Source organism: Saccopteryx bilineata, chromosome 4 (assembly GCF_036850765.1).
Source record: "Saccopteryx bilineata isolate mSacBil1 chromosome 4, mSacBil1_pri_phased_curated, whole genome shotgun sequence".
Classification (NCBI taxonomy): Eukaryota; Metazoa; Chordata; class Mammalia; order Chiroptera; family Emballonuridae; genus Saccopteryx; species Saccopteryx bilineata.
In genome coordinates, this window is record NC_089493.1 from 67,690,984 (window position 1) to 67,712,675 (window position 21,692).

At 43.1% G+C, this 21,692-nt stretch overlaps 1 protein-coding gene across 1 annotated transcript in view; it reads left to right on the top strand.

Moving 5' to 3' along the window:
• Window positions 1-21,248, top strand: part of ONECUT1 (one cut homeobox 1) — a 48,570-nt gene extending 27,322 nt beyond the window's left edge. The window contains exon 2 of the mRNA XM_066276270.1: window positions 13,722-21,248. Within this exon, the coding sequence (XP_066132367.1) occupies window positions 13,722-14,014 (293 nt within the window). The 3' untranslated portion in view covers window positions 14,015-21,248. The remainder of the gene's footprint in view (window positions 1-13,721) is intronic.
• The last annotated feature ends 444 nt before the right edge of the window (window positions 21,249-21,692 follow it).

Genomic DNA, 21,692 nt, shown 5'->3' on the forward strand with positions numbered 1-21,692 from the left:
GAGGAAACACAGGACAAAAGAAAGAAGACGAAGTTTGTGGGAGAAGAACTAAGATAGCCTAGAATCACATTAAAATGGCTGTTTGCGGATTTACGTAGAGTGAAAGCCAGTACAGCAGGCCCTCCAATAACATAGTTTTGTTATAATGTTGATGAGTTGCCTAGAACTGAACTCCTATTTATATCAAATAGACTATGATAAAATTGGTTTCATTGTAAGTCCTTTCATTCACTCAAAGTTGCAGAACCCATGGGTGAAGTTAAGTGTATGATTCTCTGATTCCCCCACACACCCCTGTTCCATGAGGAAAACCCAGGCCACACCTGGTCTCCAGTACTGTTGCTGGGCCCCACACTGGCTCTAATCCCAACTCTACCATTTACTGTCAAGATAACCTTGGACCAGTCCTTCAATCTCTAAGCCTAAAACTGCCCATTTGTAAAATAGGGATAATAATGGTTCGGACCTCCCATCGTTGCTGTGCGGCTCTGTGAGGTCACACACAGCACGTGTGGACTTGGCCCAGGGGAAGCCACCGTCAGTTTCAGGTGATCCTGTTCCAGCACTCCGGGCCCAGGCAGCCTCTGCCCTCCTTTGATCACAATGTCCAATGTAGTTCCCACTCCTGGGCTCCAGCTACAGAGCTTTACCTAGGGAAGAGAGGTTGATGGAATTATTTTATATGCTGACTTTAGGCAGCAGATGCTTGGGAAGGTAGGTCTCTGTACCAGACAGCTCTGTTAAAAGAGCAAATAAGTGGAGTGGTGAGAGGTTTGGGTGACTTTTCCAACCTGGATCTGATGGAGCAGACACGTCCTGGCTAACCCACAGCTCCCCATCTTTTCTTTTTTAAGGGGCAGTTTCCTTCAGCTTCCTCTCAAAGCAAGCATTCATTTGGAGACAGCTGTCTCGTGTTCCTCTGCTGTCCTACTGAAACTGGATTTACCCCTGTCCCTCTCCAGACCAGCATGAGTGTGCTGTCCCCTATGCTGCTAGAACGCCTTCCACCTCAACCTCTGTGCAGCCCACTTTCCTGGCTGGGCCAACTGCAGTTCTTTCGGCCACAGAGAGGCAGGTCTGGCTGACACGCAGCCTGCTACCCTGCTGGCCAACTGCTCCCACTCCGCGCGCCATGGCTGCGGGTTCCCTGGGCTCCCCTTTGCCAGCTGCTCCTTCCCGTTCCCCATCCTGGGCAAAGATTTTGTGATGTGTCCAGCATGCTGATGCCTGCCTCCCGGGCACAGTGGACTCGGAGGTCCCCCACTAACCAGCCGTGTGCCCATAGGCAGGTCACCTGCCCTCTCTGATACTGTCTCTTCACTTACAGAAAAAGAAATAACCTTTCTACTCCCCTGAGTTTGTGGGGTTCACAGGAGAAGTTTTATCAGCGGTGTTTTAAGCACTGTAAAGCAAGATTCGGCCAGGGGTTGGTGGGAGGAGGTTAACTGTGTTCATTCCTGGCTGGAAATGTCTGCTCTTTGGGGTTTTTGTTAGGCCTTTTGCATGCATGCCCAGAAGAGTTTCTGTAGATGCTCTGGCTGCCCCACAAACTCACAGACACAACAAATCTGTCTGTTTCCCTCAGACTGTGTTGGCTTCATCTTCCTCTGCTGCCATCACATTCCCTGCAGGAGTTGACTCCCCCAAGCAGTGGCTGCCCTTGGCCGTATCCATTAGAACTCCCTGGAGTAGCTGTCCAAATTATACATTGTGCTGTGCCCTCTAAATTTGCCACTTAATAACTACCTTGTTCCAAATACTAATGCTCACAAAAATTAGGGGGTCAGGGAACATACAGATACTCCAGTACTTACAGTCTTTTGTATAGTGCATTTTCATCAATGAAATAAAAGTTGGTTTTGCATCTCATTTGCATAATTAAACAACTTTCTTTGACTTGTTTGCTTTTCTGATGTTCTTGTTTAATAAAAAAAATCAATGCTTCTTTTCTTTATCTCTTCATATTCATTTTGAAATATCCTCTAATTTTTGTGAGCAGTATATTAGGAGCCACTACTTTAAAAATTAGGCACTGCCTGACCTGTGGTGGCGCAGTGGATAAAGCATCGACCTGGAATGCTGAGGTCACTGGTTCAAAACCCTGGGATTACCTGGTCAAGGCACATATGGGAGTTGATGCTTCCTGTTCCTCCCCTCTTCTCTCTCTCTCCCTCTCTCACTCTCTCTCTCTCCTCCTCCTCCTTCTCTCCTCTCTAAAATAAATAAATAAAGTCTTTAAAAAAATAAAAATAAATAAAATTTAAAAAAATATTAGGCACAGTACAACAAATTAACTCCAGGCAGCTCAGATAGCACTATGGCTCTGGAGTCCGGGCTGTGATCCTGAAGCTGCCATGGCCCACCCGCTGGCTCGTTGCTCTCACAGTGGCCTGTAAAGTGGACTCAGGGGCAGACCTGCCACGTTCACTTCCATAGTTCTCCCTTTCCATTTCTCCCGACCCCTCTCTGTCTTACTGAAATCTGTCTTATTTGCATGCTTGCTCCTTCATATATATTGTCCCGTAGAGTATACTTTGAAAAGCAGTTTCAGCTGTCAAGAGAGGGTTTTTGGGGGCTCAATGGACATTCCATTCATTTGGCTCCATTTCCATCTTACTCTGTCAGATATACCACAGCTTCTTGGAAGTGTGCCAACCACTGATTGTCACTTATCTGTGTGTGGGTCCACCCCAAAAAAAAACCTACTTTTCTTATTACTCCTTCGTGTAACTAACATAAGCTTGAGTTTTCTAAAGGACCTTTACAGCCTGACCAGGCAGTGGCACAGTGGACAGAGCATCGGACTGGGATGCAGAGGACCCAGGTTCGAGACCAAAGGTCACCAGCTTGAGCGCAGGCTCATCTGGTTTGAGCAAAAGCTCACCAGCTTGAGCCCAAGGTCGCTGGCTTGAGCAAGGGGTTACTCAGTCTGCTGTAGCCCCATGGTCAAAGCACATATGAGAAAGCAATCAATGAACAACTAAGGTGTCGCAAGGAAAAACTAATGATTGATTCTTCTCGTCTCTCTTCGTTTCTGTCTGTCTGTCCCTATCTATCCTGACTCTCTCTCTGTCTCTGTTAAAATAAATAAATAAATAAATAAATAAAATGAAAAATAAAGGACCTTTACAAATTGTCTAAGAATAATTCAACGTATGAAGTCCATTTTCTGTCAATACTGTTTACTAAACAAAGAGATCCTCTTCTCCTTCCTACCCGATCTGAAGGTGCTCTGCCTCCAAGGCCTTCTCTCCTCAATCCCACCCCATCTCGGCCTGCCAGGAGAAAGCCAGCATCATTGGACATGATATTGGGGCCATGGGCTGGAAGGGTGAGCCAGCCAATTCTAGAATTAATAGTTCAACCCTCACACTTCTCCAGGTGCCTGTTTACAATGCAGAAACCAACAGTCCTGGATGGGGTCTGTCCTGCCAGCTGCTTCCCCTAGAGTGGAAAGCATTGACACACATCTAGTTATAGAGCTGTACCCAGAAGGACTGTAAGTTATTTAGCCCAGTCCCTTCATTATATAATTAAAGAACCTGGACTTAGTTTGGTTAAGGGATTTAATCTAATCATTCAGCTAATTAATGACCGAGCCCGCATCAGAACCCAAAATTTCTGACAATTCATAGACCAGGAATATGGAGAACACTCTGACTATACCTGGACTCTAGTGTACTTTTCTTTTCCAAGAAAGAGAGAGAGAGAAATAGAGAGGAAGGGAGAGAGATGAGAAGCATCAATTCATAGTTGAGTCACTTTAGTTGTTCATTGATTGCTTTTCATACTTGACAGGAGCCAGGCCATTGACCACTTGCTCAGGCCAGCGACTTTGGGCTTCAAATGTTGATAATCCCACACTCAAGCCGGTGACCCTGAGCTCAAGCTGGATGAGCCTGGGCTCAAACTGGAGACCTAGGAATTTCGAACCTGGGTCCTCAGGGTCGCAGCTCAACACTCTATCCACTGTGCCTCCCCTGGTCGAACCCTTCAGTGCACTTTTAATGAGTACACACTGCAACGCACACAGCTGCACTGCCCCTAAGAAGTCAGCCTACCTCTAATCCATGATTCTACCCTATGTGGAGCAGCCAACTCTGGGACAAACAGACTAAGAACGTCTGTCAGGAAGTAAGTTAAATAAATTGTCCTACAGTTTTAATAAAAATGTAGAAACTCAATAAACATGCAAATTAACTATTATTGAATAGCTCAGAGTCCTAGGAAGGCAAATGCTGAACTGTGTGCAGGGTCTGTGGGAGTGGGGGTTGTATCTGTTTTCTTCTATAAAGCTCATAAATTCAGAAAGTGAAAGTACCTGTGAGGAACATGAGTTTGTTTTATCACCTTCATTCAGATGCACGTGCATCTGCATTATTAGCAGGACTGGCTGATGTTCCTGCAGAGCCAATACCTGCTCTTTTTTGAGAAGCCATAAGGATGAAGATGTCCAGGAGTTCACTGCTCAGGCAACAGCTGCCCTCGGCCATATCCATTAAAACTCACAGGATGCAATGGCATAGTACACATTGTGAGTATATATTCTGAAAGACAGATGCAGTTCTCTTGGAAGTTTTTGTTTATTTGTTTGTTTGTTTTTTCTCTTGGAAGTTTTTAAAGAGACTTTGGAAACCAAGAGATTCTGCAGCCATGAGTTCATTGGCTCACAGGGCTTTCGCACCCACAGGGGCCTTGGAACATAGCCTGCTCATTTAAAGGAAGCAGAGAGGCCCTGGCCGGTTAGCTCAGCGGTAAAGCGTTGACCTGGCGTGCGGGGGACCCGGGTTCGATTCCCGGCCAGGGCACATAGGAGAAGCGCCCATTTGCTTCTCCACCCCCTCTCCTTCCTCTCTGTCTCTCTCTTACCCTCCCTCAGCAGAGGCTCCATTGGAGCAAAGATGGCCCGGGAGCTGGGGATGGCTCCTTGGCCTCTGCCCCAGGCGCTAGAGTGGCTCTGGTCTTGGCAGAGCAATGCCCTGGAGGGGCAGAGCATCGCCCCCTGGTGGGCAGAGCATCGCCCCTGGTGGGCGTGCCGGGTGGATCCCGGTCGGGCGCATGCGGGAGTCTGTCTGACTGTCTCTCCCTGTTCCAGCTTCAGAAAAATACAAAAAAATAAAATAAATAAAATAAAGGAAGCAGAGAAAGAAATTAGTGATGTGTCCAAGTTCATACCACAAGCTAGAGACAAAGCAGATTCCAACTGCTGTGTCAATTCCATATTTATACTTGCACCTTGACTAAAGAAGGAAGAAAGCATCAGAAAACTAATTTGCAAACAACTAGAATACTCCTTAAGGGTTTTAATGATTACTTCAACATATATTATCTTATTTAATGCTTGTTACAATCCTGTGAGGAAAAAAGGCTGTTGTCCTCTGTTTTGCAGCTGATTAAGGCTCAAAGAAGATGAAGTATGAGTCCAATATCACACATGTATGCATGCTTAAAGAACGGGGACTTGCCTGACTGGAGGTGGCGCAGTGGATAGAGCGTCAGACTGGGATGCAGAGGACCCAGGTTCGAGACCCTGAGGTCGCCAGCTTGAGTGCGGGCTCATCTGGCTTAAGCAAAAGCTCACCAGCTTAAGCCCAAGGTCGCTGGCTCGAGCAAGGGGTTACTTGGTCTGCTGAAGGCCCGCGGTCAAGGCACATATGAGAAAGCAATCAATGAACAACTAAGGTGTTGCAATGCACAACAAAAAACTAATGATTGATGCTTCTCATCTCTCTGCGTTCCTGTCTGTCTGTCCCTGTCTATCCCTCTCTCTGACTCTCTCTCTGTCTCTGTAGAAAAAAAAAAAGAACAGGAACTTGAGTCTGTGTCCTCTCAGTCCAGGTTCCCCTGAGAATCTGTGTTGTAAATCTATCTAGCTTTATAAATGTCTTCCAGGCCAATATGTCTGTGCCCACATATTGCCAGACAAGTTCTTGGCAGACTTTTCTACACCTCAATCAGCAGTATAGATGTTGTAAAGTCTTTCATGTCATTAAATCAGGAAAATGGATACACAGTAAGTTGGTTACACGAACACTTGGCTGATAGCTGATTCTTGGATTTTGTTTTACTCTATGTTTTATAAAGGCTTCTTAAGCTCTATGTAGTGAAGGGCTAGTTGGCTAGTTGTTTGTTTCTCACGTCCATCTGTCCTGGACCAATACTCTTGATACTACCATAAAAAATGTATTACTAGAACAACAAATCACATACTTGAATGTTGCAGTAACATCAAACTGCCACAAACATTTCTAATTGCTCATTCTCAGTTCTCTGTACTGGTCTTGCTTCAGGTCGCTAACAGTTCACAGATGATCATGGGTCTGCCAACCGCGTGTTGAGAAACACTGTTCTAAGTAATGCCATTCTTGAGAGAAATTCTCTAAATAGTTTCTTAATCAAATAAGTTTGGGAGACTCCATACACTAGAAAGTATCAGTGCCTGTTAGCATATTGAAGGCTCTGGGAAGTCCTGCGTGAAAGAAGCTTGTTTAATCATCAGTTAACTCAGCCTTTCCTAAATGAACTAACCTCCTAAACTCATTGTTCATAAAATATCTTTCAACATCCTGCAGAATTAATATATCTTAAAATATCCTTGGCTTGCCTGACCAGATGGTGGCACAGTGGATAGAGCGAGGACCCAGGTTCGAGACCCTGAGGTCGCCAGCTTGAGCGCAGGCTCATCTGGCTTGAGCAAAGCCCACCAGCTTGGACCCAAGGTCGCTGGCTCGAGCAGGGGGTTACTCGGTCTCCTGAAGGCCTGCGGTTAAGGCACATATGAGAAAGTAATCAATGAACAACTAAGGTGTCTCAATGCACAACGAAAAACTAATGATTGATGTTCTCATCTCTCCATTCCTGTCTGTCTGTCCCTTTCTATCCCTGTCTCTGACTCTCTCTCTGTCTCTGGAAAAAAAATATATCCTTGGCTCTGTCTTGCCAACTATGGATAAAGCACAGGCCCAAGTATGCCTGAAAATGAAAGCTTCTGTCCTTGTCCCACATCCTTATGTGCTGCCTTTTAAAAAACTTCTCTATAATTTTTTGTTCTGTAGTGCCCAAAGCCATGCTCTGCCTTTTACCACCTTCCATGCCTACTTCTGCCTCCCACATAGGACTCTCCGTGGGTGATGTCACCTATAAAGGTCACGGTCACCTGTCTGAGAAAACCCACGTTACACTTTTCCACTGCAACTTGAAAATATATTTCCTTGCCCACCTTCAAGAAGGTGACTCGGCCCTGGCCGGTTGGCTCAGTGGTAGAGCGTCGGCCTGGCGTGCGGGGGACCCGGGTTCGATTCCCGGCCAGGGCACACAAGAGAAGCACCCATTTGCTTCTCCACCCCCCCCTCCTTCCTCTCTGTCTCTCTCTTCCCCTCCCGCAGCCAAGGCTCCATTGGAGCAAAGATGGCCCGGGCGCTGGGGATGGCTCCTTGGCCTCTGCCCCAGGCGCTAGAGTGGCTCTGGTTGCGGCAGAGCGACGCCCCGGAGGAGCAGAGCATCGCCCCCTGGTGGGCAGAGCATCGCCCCTGGTGGGCGTGCTGGGTGGATCCCGGTCGGGCGCATGCGGGAGTCTGTCTGACTGTCTCTCCCCGTTTCCAGCTTCAGAAAAATACAAAAAAAAAAAAGAAGGTGACTCATGAGGGGTCATCTCCAATATCACTTTTAACAAATAAGAGAAATCCTCTTCCCATAAATCCACTTCTATGATAAATACTTGTCTATTTTTCATGGAAACTGTATTCTTACACAAAAAGTATAACTTTCAACCTGACCAGGTGGTGGTGCAATGGATAGAGCATCAGACCGGAGCACAGAGGACCCAGGTTCGAAACCCCAAGGTCACAAGCTTGAGCCCAAAGGTCGCTGGCTTGAGCAAGGGGACACTCACTCTGCTGTAGCCCCCCGGTCAAGGCACATGTGAGAAAGCAATCAATGAACAACTAAGGTGCCACAACAAAGAACTGATGCTTCTTATCTCTCTCCCTTCCTGTCTGTCTATCCCTATCTGTCCCTCTCTCTGTCTCTCTCTTTCTCTGTCCCAAAAATAAAACACCTAAACTTTCACCTAAAATACACACATTGCTGTTCCCTAAGCAGCAGTACATCTTGTCATGCTTCATTTGCACTTCCTTACTCTCTCTCTCTCTTTCTCTGCCTTGCACACTGTGGACTCTCATGACCCCAGTTGGTGGCTTCCCACCTAACAGGTGATCTGTGCCCTGAAATGAATTCCATGGAGATTCCAAATCATTGCTTTCATTCATATTCTCTTAACGGTCCTAATGACTATAGTTCTGTACAAGCTTCTGAAAGTATGATTTTATTTCTAAGGGTAGCTCCTCCTAGCCTCCTTGTTGAGGTCACCCAAGGACTCTCAACAGACTTTAGTCCACTCGCTATTCTACCAATATCTCTGCTTTCTTTTTTTTCTTTTTTTTTAATTTTTTTAAATTTATTTATTCATTTTTAGAGAGGAGAGAGAGAAGGAGAGAGAGGAGAGAGAGACAGAGAGAGAGAAGGGGGGAGGAGCTGGAAGCATCAACTCCCATATGTGCCTTGACCGAGCAAGCCCAGGGCCTTGAACCGGCGACCTCAGCATTTCCAGGTCGACGCTTTATCCACTGCGCCACCACAGGTCAAGCTATCTCTGCTTTCTTATTCAGCAACTCCAGCTTCTGCATAGAGTTCTTTCTAGATATACCACACGCATTTAGTCACAGACACTCCCTGCAGTGTCCAGATGGGTACTGAACTCCCCTCAGAGTCAGGCATTATGCCAGGAGGCCCTGGAATACAGAACAAGTCAGCCCTGCTCTCTCCTCTAGGGGAATCTTACTTCCCAAGTTCTGACATTGTGTGCAGTGCTTGAGAGCTGGGGCTCTGAACTTCCAAACTGCGTTTCCCCAACACCAGAATTGTATGAGACATAGATAGTCACAACAAAAAGGATTCTGGGGTTGAGAAAATTTGCGAAACAGAATTACATGTGCAAACACATATTATGAATTTTGTGAAGGAGGCTATATATACAGTAGTAGGATTTTATAAATGTACTTGACCTACAAACCATCTTTTCAAGAAACCCCTGTCTAAGATGTGTTTATTCCTCTGGTGCCATTTGAGAAATGCTGGCTCAACAGTAGCTTTAGCCCATTCAGTCCTGCCAGAGGCTGAGGACAAGACGGAAGTCATTCAAACATACGTTCTGATTAGGTGGCAAATGGTTATCTTTGTGATTTCCCTTCACTCTACCTTTTTTTTTTTTAATTTATTCATTTTTAGAGAGGAGAGAGAGAGGGAGAGAGAGAGACAGAGAGGGAGAAGGGGGGAGGAGCTGGAAGCATCAACTCCCATATGTGCCTTGACCAGGCAAGCCCAGGGTTTTGAACCGGCAACCTCAGTATTTCCAGGTCGACGCTTTACCCACTGTGCCACCACAGGTCAGGCCACTCTACCTTTTGAATGATAAATATGTTGAGTCTTCACCCAACGCTCAGTTATGTACTTTTCCAACAACATGTGTTCTGTGTAATTTACCATCTAGAGTCCTAACGACTTCCCAGTTTCTATTTCTAGCCCAGATCTCTCCCCTGAGGGGTAGACCCCATATATCCTGCTGTTTGCCGGTCAACTAACTATTGGGGATCTTTTTTTTTTTCATTTTTATTAGAGAGAGAGTGGAGAGAGAGAGAGGGAGAGAGAGAGAGAGAGAACAGGGGGAGGAGCAGGAAGCATCAACTCCCATATGTGCCTTGACCAGGCAAACCCAGGGTTTCGAACCGGTGACCTCAGCATTTCCAGGTTGACGCTTTATCCACTGCACCACCACAGGTCAGGCCACTATTGGGGATCTTTAACAGAACATCCAACAACTACTTCAAATGCAGTTTGTCTCACATAGAAGTGATTACTGCCCTCATAAAATTCATTTCTTTATCTGTATTTTCTAATCGCCCCATTACTACTGTCCAAACAAAAACCTGGGAGATGTTCTGAACACCATCCTCCCAGCGAAGCTGTCAGTAACTCCTCTTGATTCTTTCTGCCTTCCAAGAAGCTCTTGAATTTGCTCCCTATAGTCCATCCTTAACTGACATTGTCTAATTTGTGGTCCTCACTACATTGGTTTTCTAATGGTTTCCTCTTAAGTTAGGTTTTCTGGGGAAAAGACTCTGGGTTTCTGCAACTTGCATTCAGAAAGGGTATAAGAGAAAGCTATGGGGAATAACCACTGTGCAGGGTGGGGTGGAGGAGGTAAAACCAAGCAGAGGGAGATGTTGAACTTCAATGTAGTTGTAAGAATAGCCTCAATCTGTCCTACGGGGTGTTCTGTAACTGGATGACCCTCCAGAGCTGTCCCAACTTGATGCAAGGGCTGTGGTTGGGGGATCTTAAACCAACACATTCTCACTGTTTTCAACCTCCACCATCCATACCAACCCATCTTCACCCACACACACACAAGCTGGATATGGGCAGTCCCCCACCACACCCCAGGGTGGCATAACCTTTGGCCAAGGGCAATTCCCAGAATGGACCTCAGCAGAGAGCCACCAGCCAGGTGGAAGAATGAGTGCCTTAGTCCTGTGGGGGGTCGGGGTGGATTACCAGAGCATCCTTATCTCTAATATTGCTGCTTTCTAATACACCCCCCATAACACCACCAGAAGGGTTTGTCTAAACCCAAATTTAATCACACTACACCTGTACTCATAACCTTTCAATAACTCCTCCTTGTCTAAAGATAATTCAGTTCTGATCTCTGTCTACCTGGGAAAACTTGTCTCCCACAACTCTCCTCCTGGGTGCACTCTTGCCCCACTAATACCAATCTACTAATACTTATCAATCCTTCACAAATGCTGCTCCCCCTGCTGAGTAAGAATTTGTCCCACTTCTTTCACTAGCCAACTCCTATTCACCCTGTAGGGCCCAGTATAAGCACGCCCTCCTCTGCAATGCCTTCCTTAATATCCTCAAACAGAGGTAATATGCTGTGTCCTCTTTTTCTTTTTCTTTTTTTTACAGGGACAGAGAGAGAGTCAGAGAGAGGGATAGATAGGGATAGACAGACAGGAACGGAGAGAGATGAGAAGCATCAATCATCAGTTTTTCATTGTGACACCTTAGTTGTTTATTGATTGCTTTCTCATATGTGCCTTGACCACGGGCCTTCAGCAGACCAAGTAACCCCTTGCTCGAGCCAGCGACCTTGGGTCCAAGCTGGTGAGCTTTGCTCAAACCAGATGAGCCCGCGCTCAAGCTGGCGACCTCGGGGTCTCGAACCTGGGTCCTCCGCATCCCAGTCCAATGCTCTATCCACTGCGCCACCGCCTGGTCAGGCATCCTCTTTTTCTTGCAGTTATTTTTTTACGTGACCACAAGGCTGACCTCCTTAAGAGCAAAATCTGTGTTATATTCATTTTTGAGTGTGAATGAATGAATCAGCCTTGTGCATCAGATTGTATAAAGCTACGTCTACATGGGCTGACTCTAACTAGAGTTTTTGGTCTAGTCAGCTATCATTTTCAGGGACTTAATCTAGTTGTCCAGTGAGAGCTGTAGATCCCTGGAGGAAGGAACTCTATTTGGGAAAATTCAGCTGGTTTGGTATATAGTGCTTAATATGGTGCAGATTAATAAATACTTCCCATTATGTTGAGGCTGCCCCATCATGTTGTAGCTAGCAACCTACGGGATGTGTTATGAAAGGTACCATGTACCTGACTTGCCCAAACATCTGTCTTTTGTGACTGAGGTCTCCCCTCATGTTCATTCTGAAATTCCTACCCTGTGTTTTCTGTGACTGGATCAGTGGTTCCTTCAGGGGGTGAATGCACTCTAAGGCCTGGGCAGGCTGATTCATCTGTAGAAGAGAATTTCTATGTCTTTATTTTTATTTTACCGCTTTAAAAATGTTCTATATTTTGTGTATGCTTTATAATGTTCATAATAGTGTAGTACAGTTAACACATGAGTATAATTTATAAATAGTATTAGGGAGTATATACTCAAATCATTTTTTACTAAGTAGCATATAGTTTATTTAAAAAATTGGATACCCCTAGATTGGACTCCAAAGACTAGAGGCTTCTTCAGCCTTCACCCATTAGCTTTTCAGCTGATCTGATTGCTGAGCTAATTTGTGCTAATGGACACGTAAGGCCTTAGGGGGACTCAGAAATCCAGGATCTGGACCACTCAGGAATGAAGAGTAGGGGCGGGCAGAGGAGCAGGGCTCCCTGGGGAGAGCACAGAGGCTGCATCTTGCGGGAGCTAGTGAACCATTGTCTATGGAATTGAGAACCCAGACTCTGGAGAGCCAGGAGCTGGAGGAAGAGATAGCAACAGGCCAAGCAGCCCGCTGGAGGTCTGAGGGGATATGAACCGGTAACAGTCCCTATTTCCACCAGGAAGATGCTCTACCTGCCTCTCCCTGTGGTTGGAGCTCATGTCAGAGTACAACCAGAGAGATGCACAGAGCACAGTGGCTGCTCCAGAATGGTCTTGGCGGGAGGATGAGAGGCAGCAACCGGATTAGAGTCTGGGCACAGGAGCCTGGTCTGAAAATGGCTGCAGCATAACCAGAGCACTGTTTTCACTTGGATTGTACTGTTTTTCGGGGATGGCTATAGGGAATGAGTGATGGTGGAAATGGGGAGCAGGGCAAGGGTGTTGTTAGCAATATATCCCATAAAGCCCCTTTGGCAGGTGGAAGCCAGGGAGCCGTGTGAGGCTAGAAAGAGGAGTGTGATATCTGAGATGAGGAAAGACCCTGATCCAGCACCAAACCCCAGGAGCCGAGGGCCACATTGGGATGGTGTTCCAAAACAGCTCTCACAGCCAAGAGGCAGCCTCACGATATGGGGACCCAGAAACATGAGCAGGGAAGGGAGCTCCTCAGTGGGAGATGGGGTGAGGGCAGAAGGGAACTCCTAGAGCTTGTCTTTCATGAAGAGCAAAATGGAGGCTCAGAGAGACCCCAAAGGTGAATATTCATAACATGACAGGTTTGGTCCCCATGGTGAGGAAGCAGCCATCACCTCTCCACAAGTCCTGGTTCCACCAGCGAATCAGTGGAAGGCTGTTGGATGGGCGTGAGAGATCACTGCCTACAGTTTTCTTACATACACCAGAAAACAAAGGTCAGAAGGGAACCCAGTGCAATTTCTTTTTATTTTCAGACTCTCAATTAGGCTTCTAGCATTCTCGACCGTATAACCCTTTGAGAGTGGCCACCACTTCCAGCTGACCAGACTTTGCGTGTGTAAAGCATGTCAGTTAACGTGAACTTTTTTTTTTTTAACATGAACTTTTATATGTACTATTTCCTATGCCGTTACCACAACCCAGCCAGGTAGGTATTCCTACATCCATTTGCAGATGGTGATTTTAAAAATTCTAAGAATAAGTTTGTTTAGCCCAAACCCTATATTCTGCAGACGAGGACTTGTAGGGCCAGATGGAGCTAATTGATTTACCACAGACAAAATGGAGGTACTGTCGGAGCCTCAAAGTCAGGACTCACTGAACTCCCCCTCTTCCTGATCCCCCATCATCTTGTCACACTTCCCTCCTAGCCTGCCATGGTGCCATAGTCAGAGGTCAGCAGACAGAAAGCGGACAAGAGGAATGGCTAACACGCTTTATTGGCTCTGCCTTGCCCCTCTGTGTCCTCCCGGGCAACTTGTTCTAACAGCCTCTGTGTTTCCTTGCAGCGTGCAAAAGGAAAGAGCAAGAACATGGGAAGGATAGAGGCAACACACCCAAAAAGCCCAGGCTGGTCTTCACAGATGTCCAGCGTCGAACTCTACATGCAATATTCAAGGAAAATAAGCGTCCATCCAAAGAATTACAAATCACCATTTCCCAGCAGCTGGGGCTGGAGCTGAGCACCGTCAGCAACTTCTTCATGAATGCGAGGAGGAGGAGCCTGGACAAATGGCAGGACGAAGGCAGCTCCACTTCAGGCAACTCATCTTCTTCATCAAGCACTTGTACCAAAGCATGAAGGAATAACCACGAACTAAAACCTCGGTGGAAAAGCTTTAAATAAAAAATAATTTTTAAAAGACCAGGACCTCAGGATAGCAGGTTTATACTTAGAAATATTTGAAGAAAAAAAAAAGTGTTATTTATAGTCCAAAGAAACCAAAGACTTAGCTCACCTGCATTCTGACTTTGTTCGGAGACACACACTTCAACGGGACAACAACTTGGCAAGAAAACTTACAAGCGGGAAAACACCACTGGACCTCACACCTTCAATCCAGGATCATTCTCGCTGTGCTTGGCTGCTCTGTGGTTTGGAGCATAAGTGATTTTGAGCCATTGAGTGGACATCTTTTAAGATCAGACTTTCTTATCTGTTCCACCGCGCCATGAAGGTGTATGGTGTCTCAGTACTGTGTGGGTGCGTGCATGGACACACACACACACACACACACACACACACCACCAATGGTTAGGGACTTAGGCAGGGCTGGTCTTCAGGAAGGATTGTACTGTAGGAGTGCAACCAACAGTGTGGGGTTGTCTGAGTTCATTGGATTAAGAGTGTGATTTCGCTCGTCTAGCCTATTGTTTGAACCTGCCAGGCCCACAACCTAAATGCAGATTCAAACCCAGCAAAGAAAATTTGAATGACACCTAAACTAGTGCATTCTCTTTGTTTGTTAAGAAATGTTCAGCTATTTTTTAAGAAATGAAACAAGAGTCCATTCATTAAAAAAAAAAATCACCTAGGTACCAAAGAACACAATATTATAGTGCAGGTATTTTATTGCAATGATTTTAATAACCAAAGCTATTTTTACACAAGATACTATGTAAAGTTATACGTATGAACTGATCTAGCTGTAACACACATGCCACGTAGAATCATGACTATTATTTATGACTCTTGAAACATTTGAAATATTCATTTTCAGAACTGTCAAGAAAGAATGTAGCTTCAGGGAAGCAATTAATACCACAACAGAGAGGCCAACACAGTGTACATACACATCCAGACGGCACCCTGCCTTTCGGGATCCATAAACGTCACTGAAGTGAACATATAAACATGATTCCAGAATCGGTTTATAGCTGAAAAAACCTGGGATTCTTACAAAGTAGGATCCCACTTGTAAACTAGAAAACTAACTTTAACAGAACGGGTAACTAAATTAGAAAATTTGTTCAAAGTAATGCTTTTTAGTAAAAAGATCATGAAAAAAAGGACTCCATACGTAGGTTAATTTGACAAATTTGCTCTATGCGTTTGACACCAAATACCTTTTTAAAATACTTTACAAAGACACAAAGAGAGCAGACCAACAGTAGAATTAAAATAAACTATCCAATATTTGTAATTAGTCTAATAATCAAACTGATTGTGTTGCTAATCCCATTTTATGACTTGGACATCAATAGAAATAGCAGGTACAACCAAGAAATGGTGGAACATAGACAACACCCAAATCCTAGTGGCAGATAAGACTTTGGGTTCTGTGGGTCTTAAGCTATTTATTTCATTAAGCATAGCCTCCGAAGTGTACTACATTCTTTCTTGCTACTACTTTAAACTGGAAGTTTTATAACATAGATACCACTCTAACAGGGACAGAGAAAAACTAGACCTGAATCTCCAAAAGTAAAAATTTAAATTTCTATTTTCCCAAGTCAGTAAACCAGGGCTATAGAGATCAAGGCAAATAATAATAATAATAATAATAATAATAATACAGTTGTACTAACAGTACCCAAGTGAATCACTTGCTTTCCCCCCAAATTCTCTCTAAATTCCATTGAGGTGTCACTTATATAAAGGAATGTCTTTTGTACTATTAGGTAAAGAACTGGGTATTCTTAGTTAATTAGCACATCTAACTAGAAATATAAAGTTAAATGTTATCTCAACAATAAGTTGTTTATTGAGATTCATTAATGCTAAAAAAAAAAAAATTAAACTGTATTAAAATAAGACCTAACTCCTCAGAATAAAATCTCAACATCTTGTCTCGATCTAGAAAAGGCAGGCACCTGGAAAGATGAAACAAAACCACTCAGCCATCTGTGTCTCCTTCCCGTCTGCTGTAGAATGAGGAAAGGAAGCCAACACAGAGTCCCCCTGTAATGAGACAGCACATTCGCCTTGACACACTATTTTCTTTATCTCACCCCAAATTCCAGCTTAAATTTTTCCTTCTAAAAATGGCACAATTACAATTCAGCTATTAAAAGAGACCGTTTAAATGGCCACCCTCCAAGATTTGCTTGAAATTTAATGTTGTCAATGACATAAACTAAAAGGAAAAAAACTGATTACCTTTTTCTCTCTCTTCAGAAATAGAGGTGTCCATGAGTACAGCTATATAATGTGTTTGTAATTTAGGAGTGAGGAAAGCCTTATTTATTTAAAAACATGAGAATTTTAAATGCAGGGAAATTCAAGCTGTGTCTACAACCAATCTTACCAAATTCAATACCCCAAGGAAAACAAAAGTTGAATTAGGCAACCATGTTTTTTGCTTTGTTTTTACTACATTACCCTGTCAAATTAATCTAACTACAGTTTAAGTCTTCAACCAATTATTTTGGTACTGTGTAGACATAGTCTCAAAGAATATTGCTACATTTTTAATATTCTCACCACAATGGTTTTTTGAAAAATAACCAGTGATTCTATTTGCTAACACCAAAGATAATTTTTATACCAGCATTGAATGTGCACCCACATGCAATTTCAGGGCCTAGAGATATATTTTCTCATAAACAGATGCACAAATCCGAGCCTGAAAAACAATTTTTTTACTTGACTGTTTAAGCATCTTCACAACCTCTGCTTCTTAGAAATCATAACAGACAAACTCAGCTTCTCACAAGCAATACACTTATTCCATCATGTATGACTGATTCTGTTTTGCTTCTGACTTGTCACATAGAGAGAAAATGCTTCTGTTCCTGTTTCATATAGCATTCATTTATGGCTCAGGTTCTAAACCTACCACAACCGAGCAGGCCACATGCCACTTTCCACCCATCTTTTCTCAGTCTTTGAACAAAATTCACCTAAAAAGATAGCTCACTCTTTTATTTATTTGTTTATTCCAAAACCGCACTTCAAATAACATGTTTTGGTTTGTGTTTTTTCTGTTTTTGTTTTGGTAGAATGGAAGTTAGACTGGTTTTTGGCAATAAATCATTTATGTCCTCTCACAAGCAGAAGCTTCCCTGAAAGGGAGCCGAGGGAAAGAGTGGACAGTCTGGACAGCCCAGAAGCCCAGGCTCCAGTAAATGTTCAGGTGAAAGAATTCTGGATGTCAGGAACTGAGTGTTCCCATCCCTGGATGCAGCTGGAAGAGACCCCAAAAATCAAAGAAAATGTGCGGGGAAATTCAGAAGTCCTAACTGAACATGTCACTCACTCTACCCCCCATCCCCCCAAAAAGCATTGTTAATTTTCCAGGAAAAAAAAAAAGCAAAAGCACCATGCTACGTTTAAACTCATGCCTGTCCCATTGCCTACCACAGGTGAATGACCCATCTTTGCAGGTTGAATGCAAACTTTGCTATACCAAAGAGTCCTAGGACATTTTCACAGGAGCTATAAAGGCATTTTCCCTAAATAAAAAAAAAAAAAAAAAAAAAAGGTCCTCCCTTCTTTGTACATAAAGGATGAAAACTATGCATCTAGCAAACAAAGAGAAAGCACTTCTCCCTTTCCTATCTAGTTGTTTAGGGTGCATTCAAAACACCGGAGGCCGTTTTGAGATGCAATGGGCCTCTGGATTATTCTTGTGGTGTGGTTAGCTTTACAGTGCATTTGGTAACTATTTCCTAAATAGGAAGGACAAAGAAGCAGAAGGTAAGAAATAGCTACTTTCACATGTAAAAAAAAAAAAAAATGTAAAGATCTACTATTTATAGTGTGAACCAAAGACGCTACCTCACTCAATTTCCATTGGTGATTTTAATCACATTGATATGATACCAAAGAATACCAAAGATATTTTCATGCACGGCCTCAGTCTGCAGAGGGAACTCCACCCCGTCCCTTCTCCCACCTCCTCCGCCCTCCTCACTCTTCACTCAGTGTGTAAACTTGTCTTCATTCTTAATAATAATGATACGACGACAACAACAACATTAGGAAATACTACTCTTATTACTGCTAGTTCTACTTGTAAATCTCTAGGCAAACATGTTGCAAACTTTGTAAACTCCTAGGATGAGTGCCTTGCTTGAACCAAAGTGTTAAACCGCTGTTGACCTCTCTCACCTTATACTCTTTGAATACCTCAGCCTCTTAGAAAGGCCACTAATGAAAAAATAAAAAAAAAAAAGGAATAATTATTCACCGTGGTGCTTTTTCCGTGCAACCATGCAATGAAACTTTCTTTGATACCAAAGGATGACTTTTTTCCTCCCAATTTCTTGCTGATAAACCAAAGCTCCTTCTCCTTGTTCCCCTTTGAGGTCCCCCCACTTCACCGAGTCCCTTCCCCAGGCAGGCCGTGCATCACTTTTACCAATTCCTCCAAATACCTCATAGTAATAAAGTTTTAGGGTTATGTTGTATAGAGAGTCTATGTGATAAGGCAGAACTTACTAGTTTGATAATTGTTAAGGTTACTTTTAAAAGAAACTTTATAATTCTTATTTATTTTGTAGTTTGTATGTTTGGGATGTCCGCCCCTCCCCTCTTCGGTTTGGGGTTTATTTTCTTGACAGAACTGCTCTGTTGCTCAAGGAAGACTTAATTTCCGGAAATGTTCCCCACTTCGGTTAAGAGTTGTGTACAAATGCAAGAGTGGAATAAGAAATGCTTCTCCTTCTGATGGTTACTTATGAAGTTTTTGTGTTTCGTAGTAAATTTGTTTCCACAGGGTAAAAAGTATACATATATACATATATATATATATATAAAATCTCTTTTTTGTGAAACTGGTTCCTATTTTCTCTATAATGTGCTGTGATTTTTTTTAATTTAATTATGTTTTATATGAGCTTATTTAATCACGGCTTTAATTTATGACTGTGTAGTTCCTAAAATGTATATAGTAGAATCCAAATGGCCAAAGCTTTATGTTACAATCTTTTAGTTCTTGATGCTAAGATGAGCTGAAGGCAAGAGCTTCTCTTAACTGCAGGGTGTGTATCTTTAGCTTTTTCTTAGCAGGCACTTCCATGTGTGTTGTGAACACTGCCAGGTTCCCCCTCAGAAAACTTGTACATGCCAAAATGAGTGTTTCAAGGTAGTTTGTTGTTGTTGGGTTTTTTGGGTTTTTTTTGGTCACTTAGAAAGAAGAAAGGCTTTATTTGTGTTCTTCCTTTAACTTATTGATTTTTTTAAAGAAAAGATTATTTTGCAGGTTAGACCTGAAATTCCAAAGAATTTAAGACTCGTTTAATGTTCCAAAGCACCGAAATTTGTAAAGATACTTGGCTAGTTTTTTTGTTTTGTTTTGTTTTTAAGCCATTCGCACGGGTATAAGAAGTAAAGAGTATAAAAACTCAAAGAGACAAGCTAACTTGAATTTGGAAATCCTCTTATGTTTCACCAAGTTTCTGAATTGCTTCAAGGCAGGGAGCAGGACATGAAGACACAGTTCCTTTGGCAGTGCTGAAAGGAGAATATAATGGCTTCATATCCTCACAGAGAAAGTCAAGGCCATAAGGCAGCTGACTGGGCCCCTGCCCATCTGGCCAACCCATGGGAAAAGGAAAACATCACTGCTTGGCCCCAATTACCAGTTAAGTTTAAGGAAAATGTTTCACAGTTACATCTTCCAACCCCACATCTGTTTCTTGGAATCTGCTCTTCACAATTTCCATTCCCCCCATTCCTCTCATTCTCCTACCCACCAAAATTAGAAGAATTATCCTCAAATGTGAGAGTCCCCTGGTGAATGTACCCCAAGCCTGTTTGCATTTGTTTCTTCTCACTTCATCTTGCCACTAGTTTCGCTTTCCACACACTAGAGATGGTCCCTGCCTCCCACCCCCTCCATCAAGGCTGCTCAGATTCTTAGCTCTGCTTTAATTTAGATCAGCACACACATAATTCTCAGTCGATTGGTGGCATCCTCAGAAGATCCAGTGCCCGCTACTTTGCTTTATGTTGCTGAAATAAGTTGCTTCAACTACATGGCACAAATCCATAAATGTAAATAGTTTTCCTCTCACTACAAGAAACTTACATTATTTTATTTTGCAGGAGTGTTTGGGTGGGGAAGGGAAAGGAGGGCTTAGACTTTGGGTCAAATGTTACATTTTCTTAGAAGCATTTTTATACTTGTTTTAATTGGGCAATAAATCTGCACTGAGTTGCAGGATTGTTCAGTGCTCTGTTGGTAAGCATTGACTAATTATTTGTTGTTAATGCAAACACTGTGCAGTGAGTTACAGAAAGCCCAGGAAAATGGTGGAGGGAGAAGACTTTGACCTTCAGCAGTGAAATGCTGAGCACAGTTGTATTCACAAGGTCACATTTCCTGTCTCTGTGATAGTCTTGATTTTTTTTGTGGTATGTTCTGCATTAATTGCATAATCATTGTGGCCTCGTTTTAGATATGCCGTCCGAACCAAGTGACAAGTATTTTTAACAAAATAAACATTAAAACATTGTCTTCCACTTGTTTTGGTAGTCGTCTTCATATCGCCCTGTGTTTCTTGTCCCTTCTGAAGTCAGCCCACCTGTCACTCACCTAGACTGTCCCCTTCCACTTCTGTTATTTTTAATATACCTTGACCTTAGCTATTGTTTGAGCGTGACTCAGTTTCCCTGTTCAAGTTAGTTTGATGATTTATTATGTAAGGAGGGTGCCTAAGACAATCATCAGGTAAAAACTAAAGAAAAAAAAAAGAAAAAAAAAAAAAGATCAGTAGAGTAGAAAATCTTCCAAGAGCAGAGGGAGTTCTTCCTTAGTAGTGGGGGGGGGAGGGGGGAGGAAGAAAAGGTAAATACATAATTAAATAATTAATGAATTAAAAAACCTAACCATGAGGGGCTTAGAAGATTTTTGATAAAAGACAAATGTTGCTGTCATTTTCTTTGTCAGTTAGAAAGCAGTGGTAGTTTCTACGTTGCATCTACATTTCAGACGAAATGATATTGTATGCAGTTATGGTTGTTTGCTAATATTTTGTGTCTCTCTCTGTCCAACGCTTCTTCTGTATTTTTGTGTGTAGCAACAAAAAGTGTAATGCATTAGGCATTACTCTGGTTTGTTTATGAGTATTTCCTGTACCACATTAAGGTTTCTTTTTTCTATTTTTTAAGCTTCGCTACTGTTTTCACTTTATGCCGTGCAATATCATCTGCTGTGTTTGCTAAGCAAAAAAAAAGAAAAAAAAGAAAAAAAAAGCAAGTGATGATGCCATCATGCTTTTCAGTGTTAAAATGTTTCAGCATTTATGTAGTCACCAAAATGTAGTAAATAAAATGTTGGATTTTCCAGCACTTTAAATGTAGACAATTCTTGCCTTCTTTTGTTTTCATTCTCTTTGTAAACCTCAGCCAGTAGCTCATGGATTTCCTCTGGAGGAAAGGTGGAGCTAAGAGAACCATGTGCTTAAGAATGAAAGCCAGGGCCACTCTTAAAGAGTGAACTCGGGGGAAAAAAAGGTGTTCTCTAATGGAACAGGAGGATGTTTCTGAATGGAAGTGGGAAGTTCTGTTTGTAGATGTTAGCCATTTATATTAA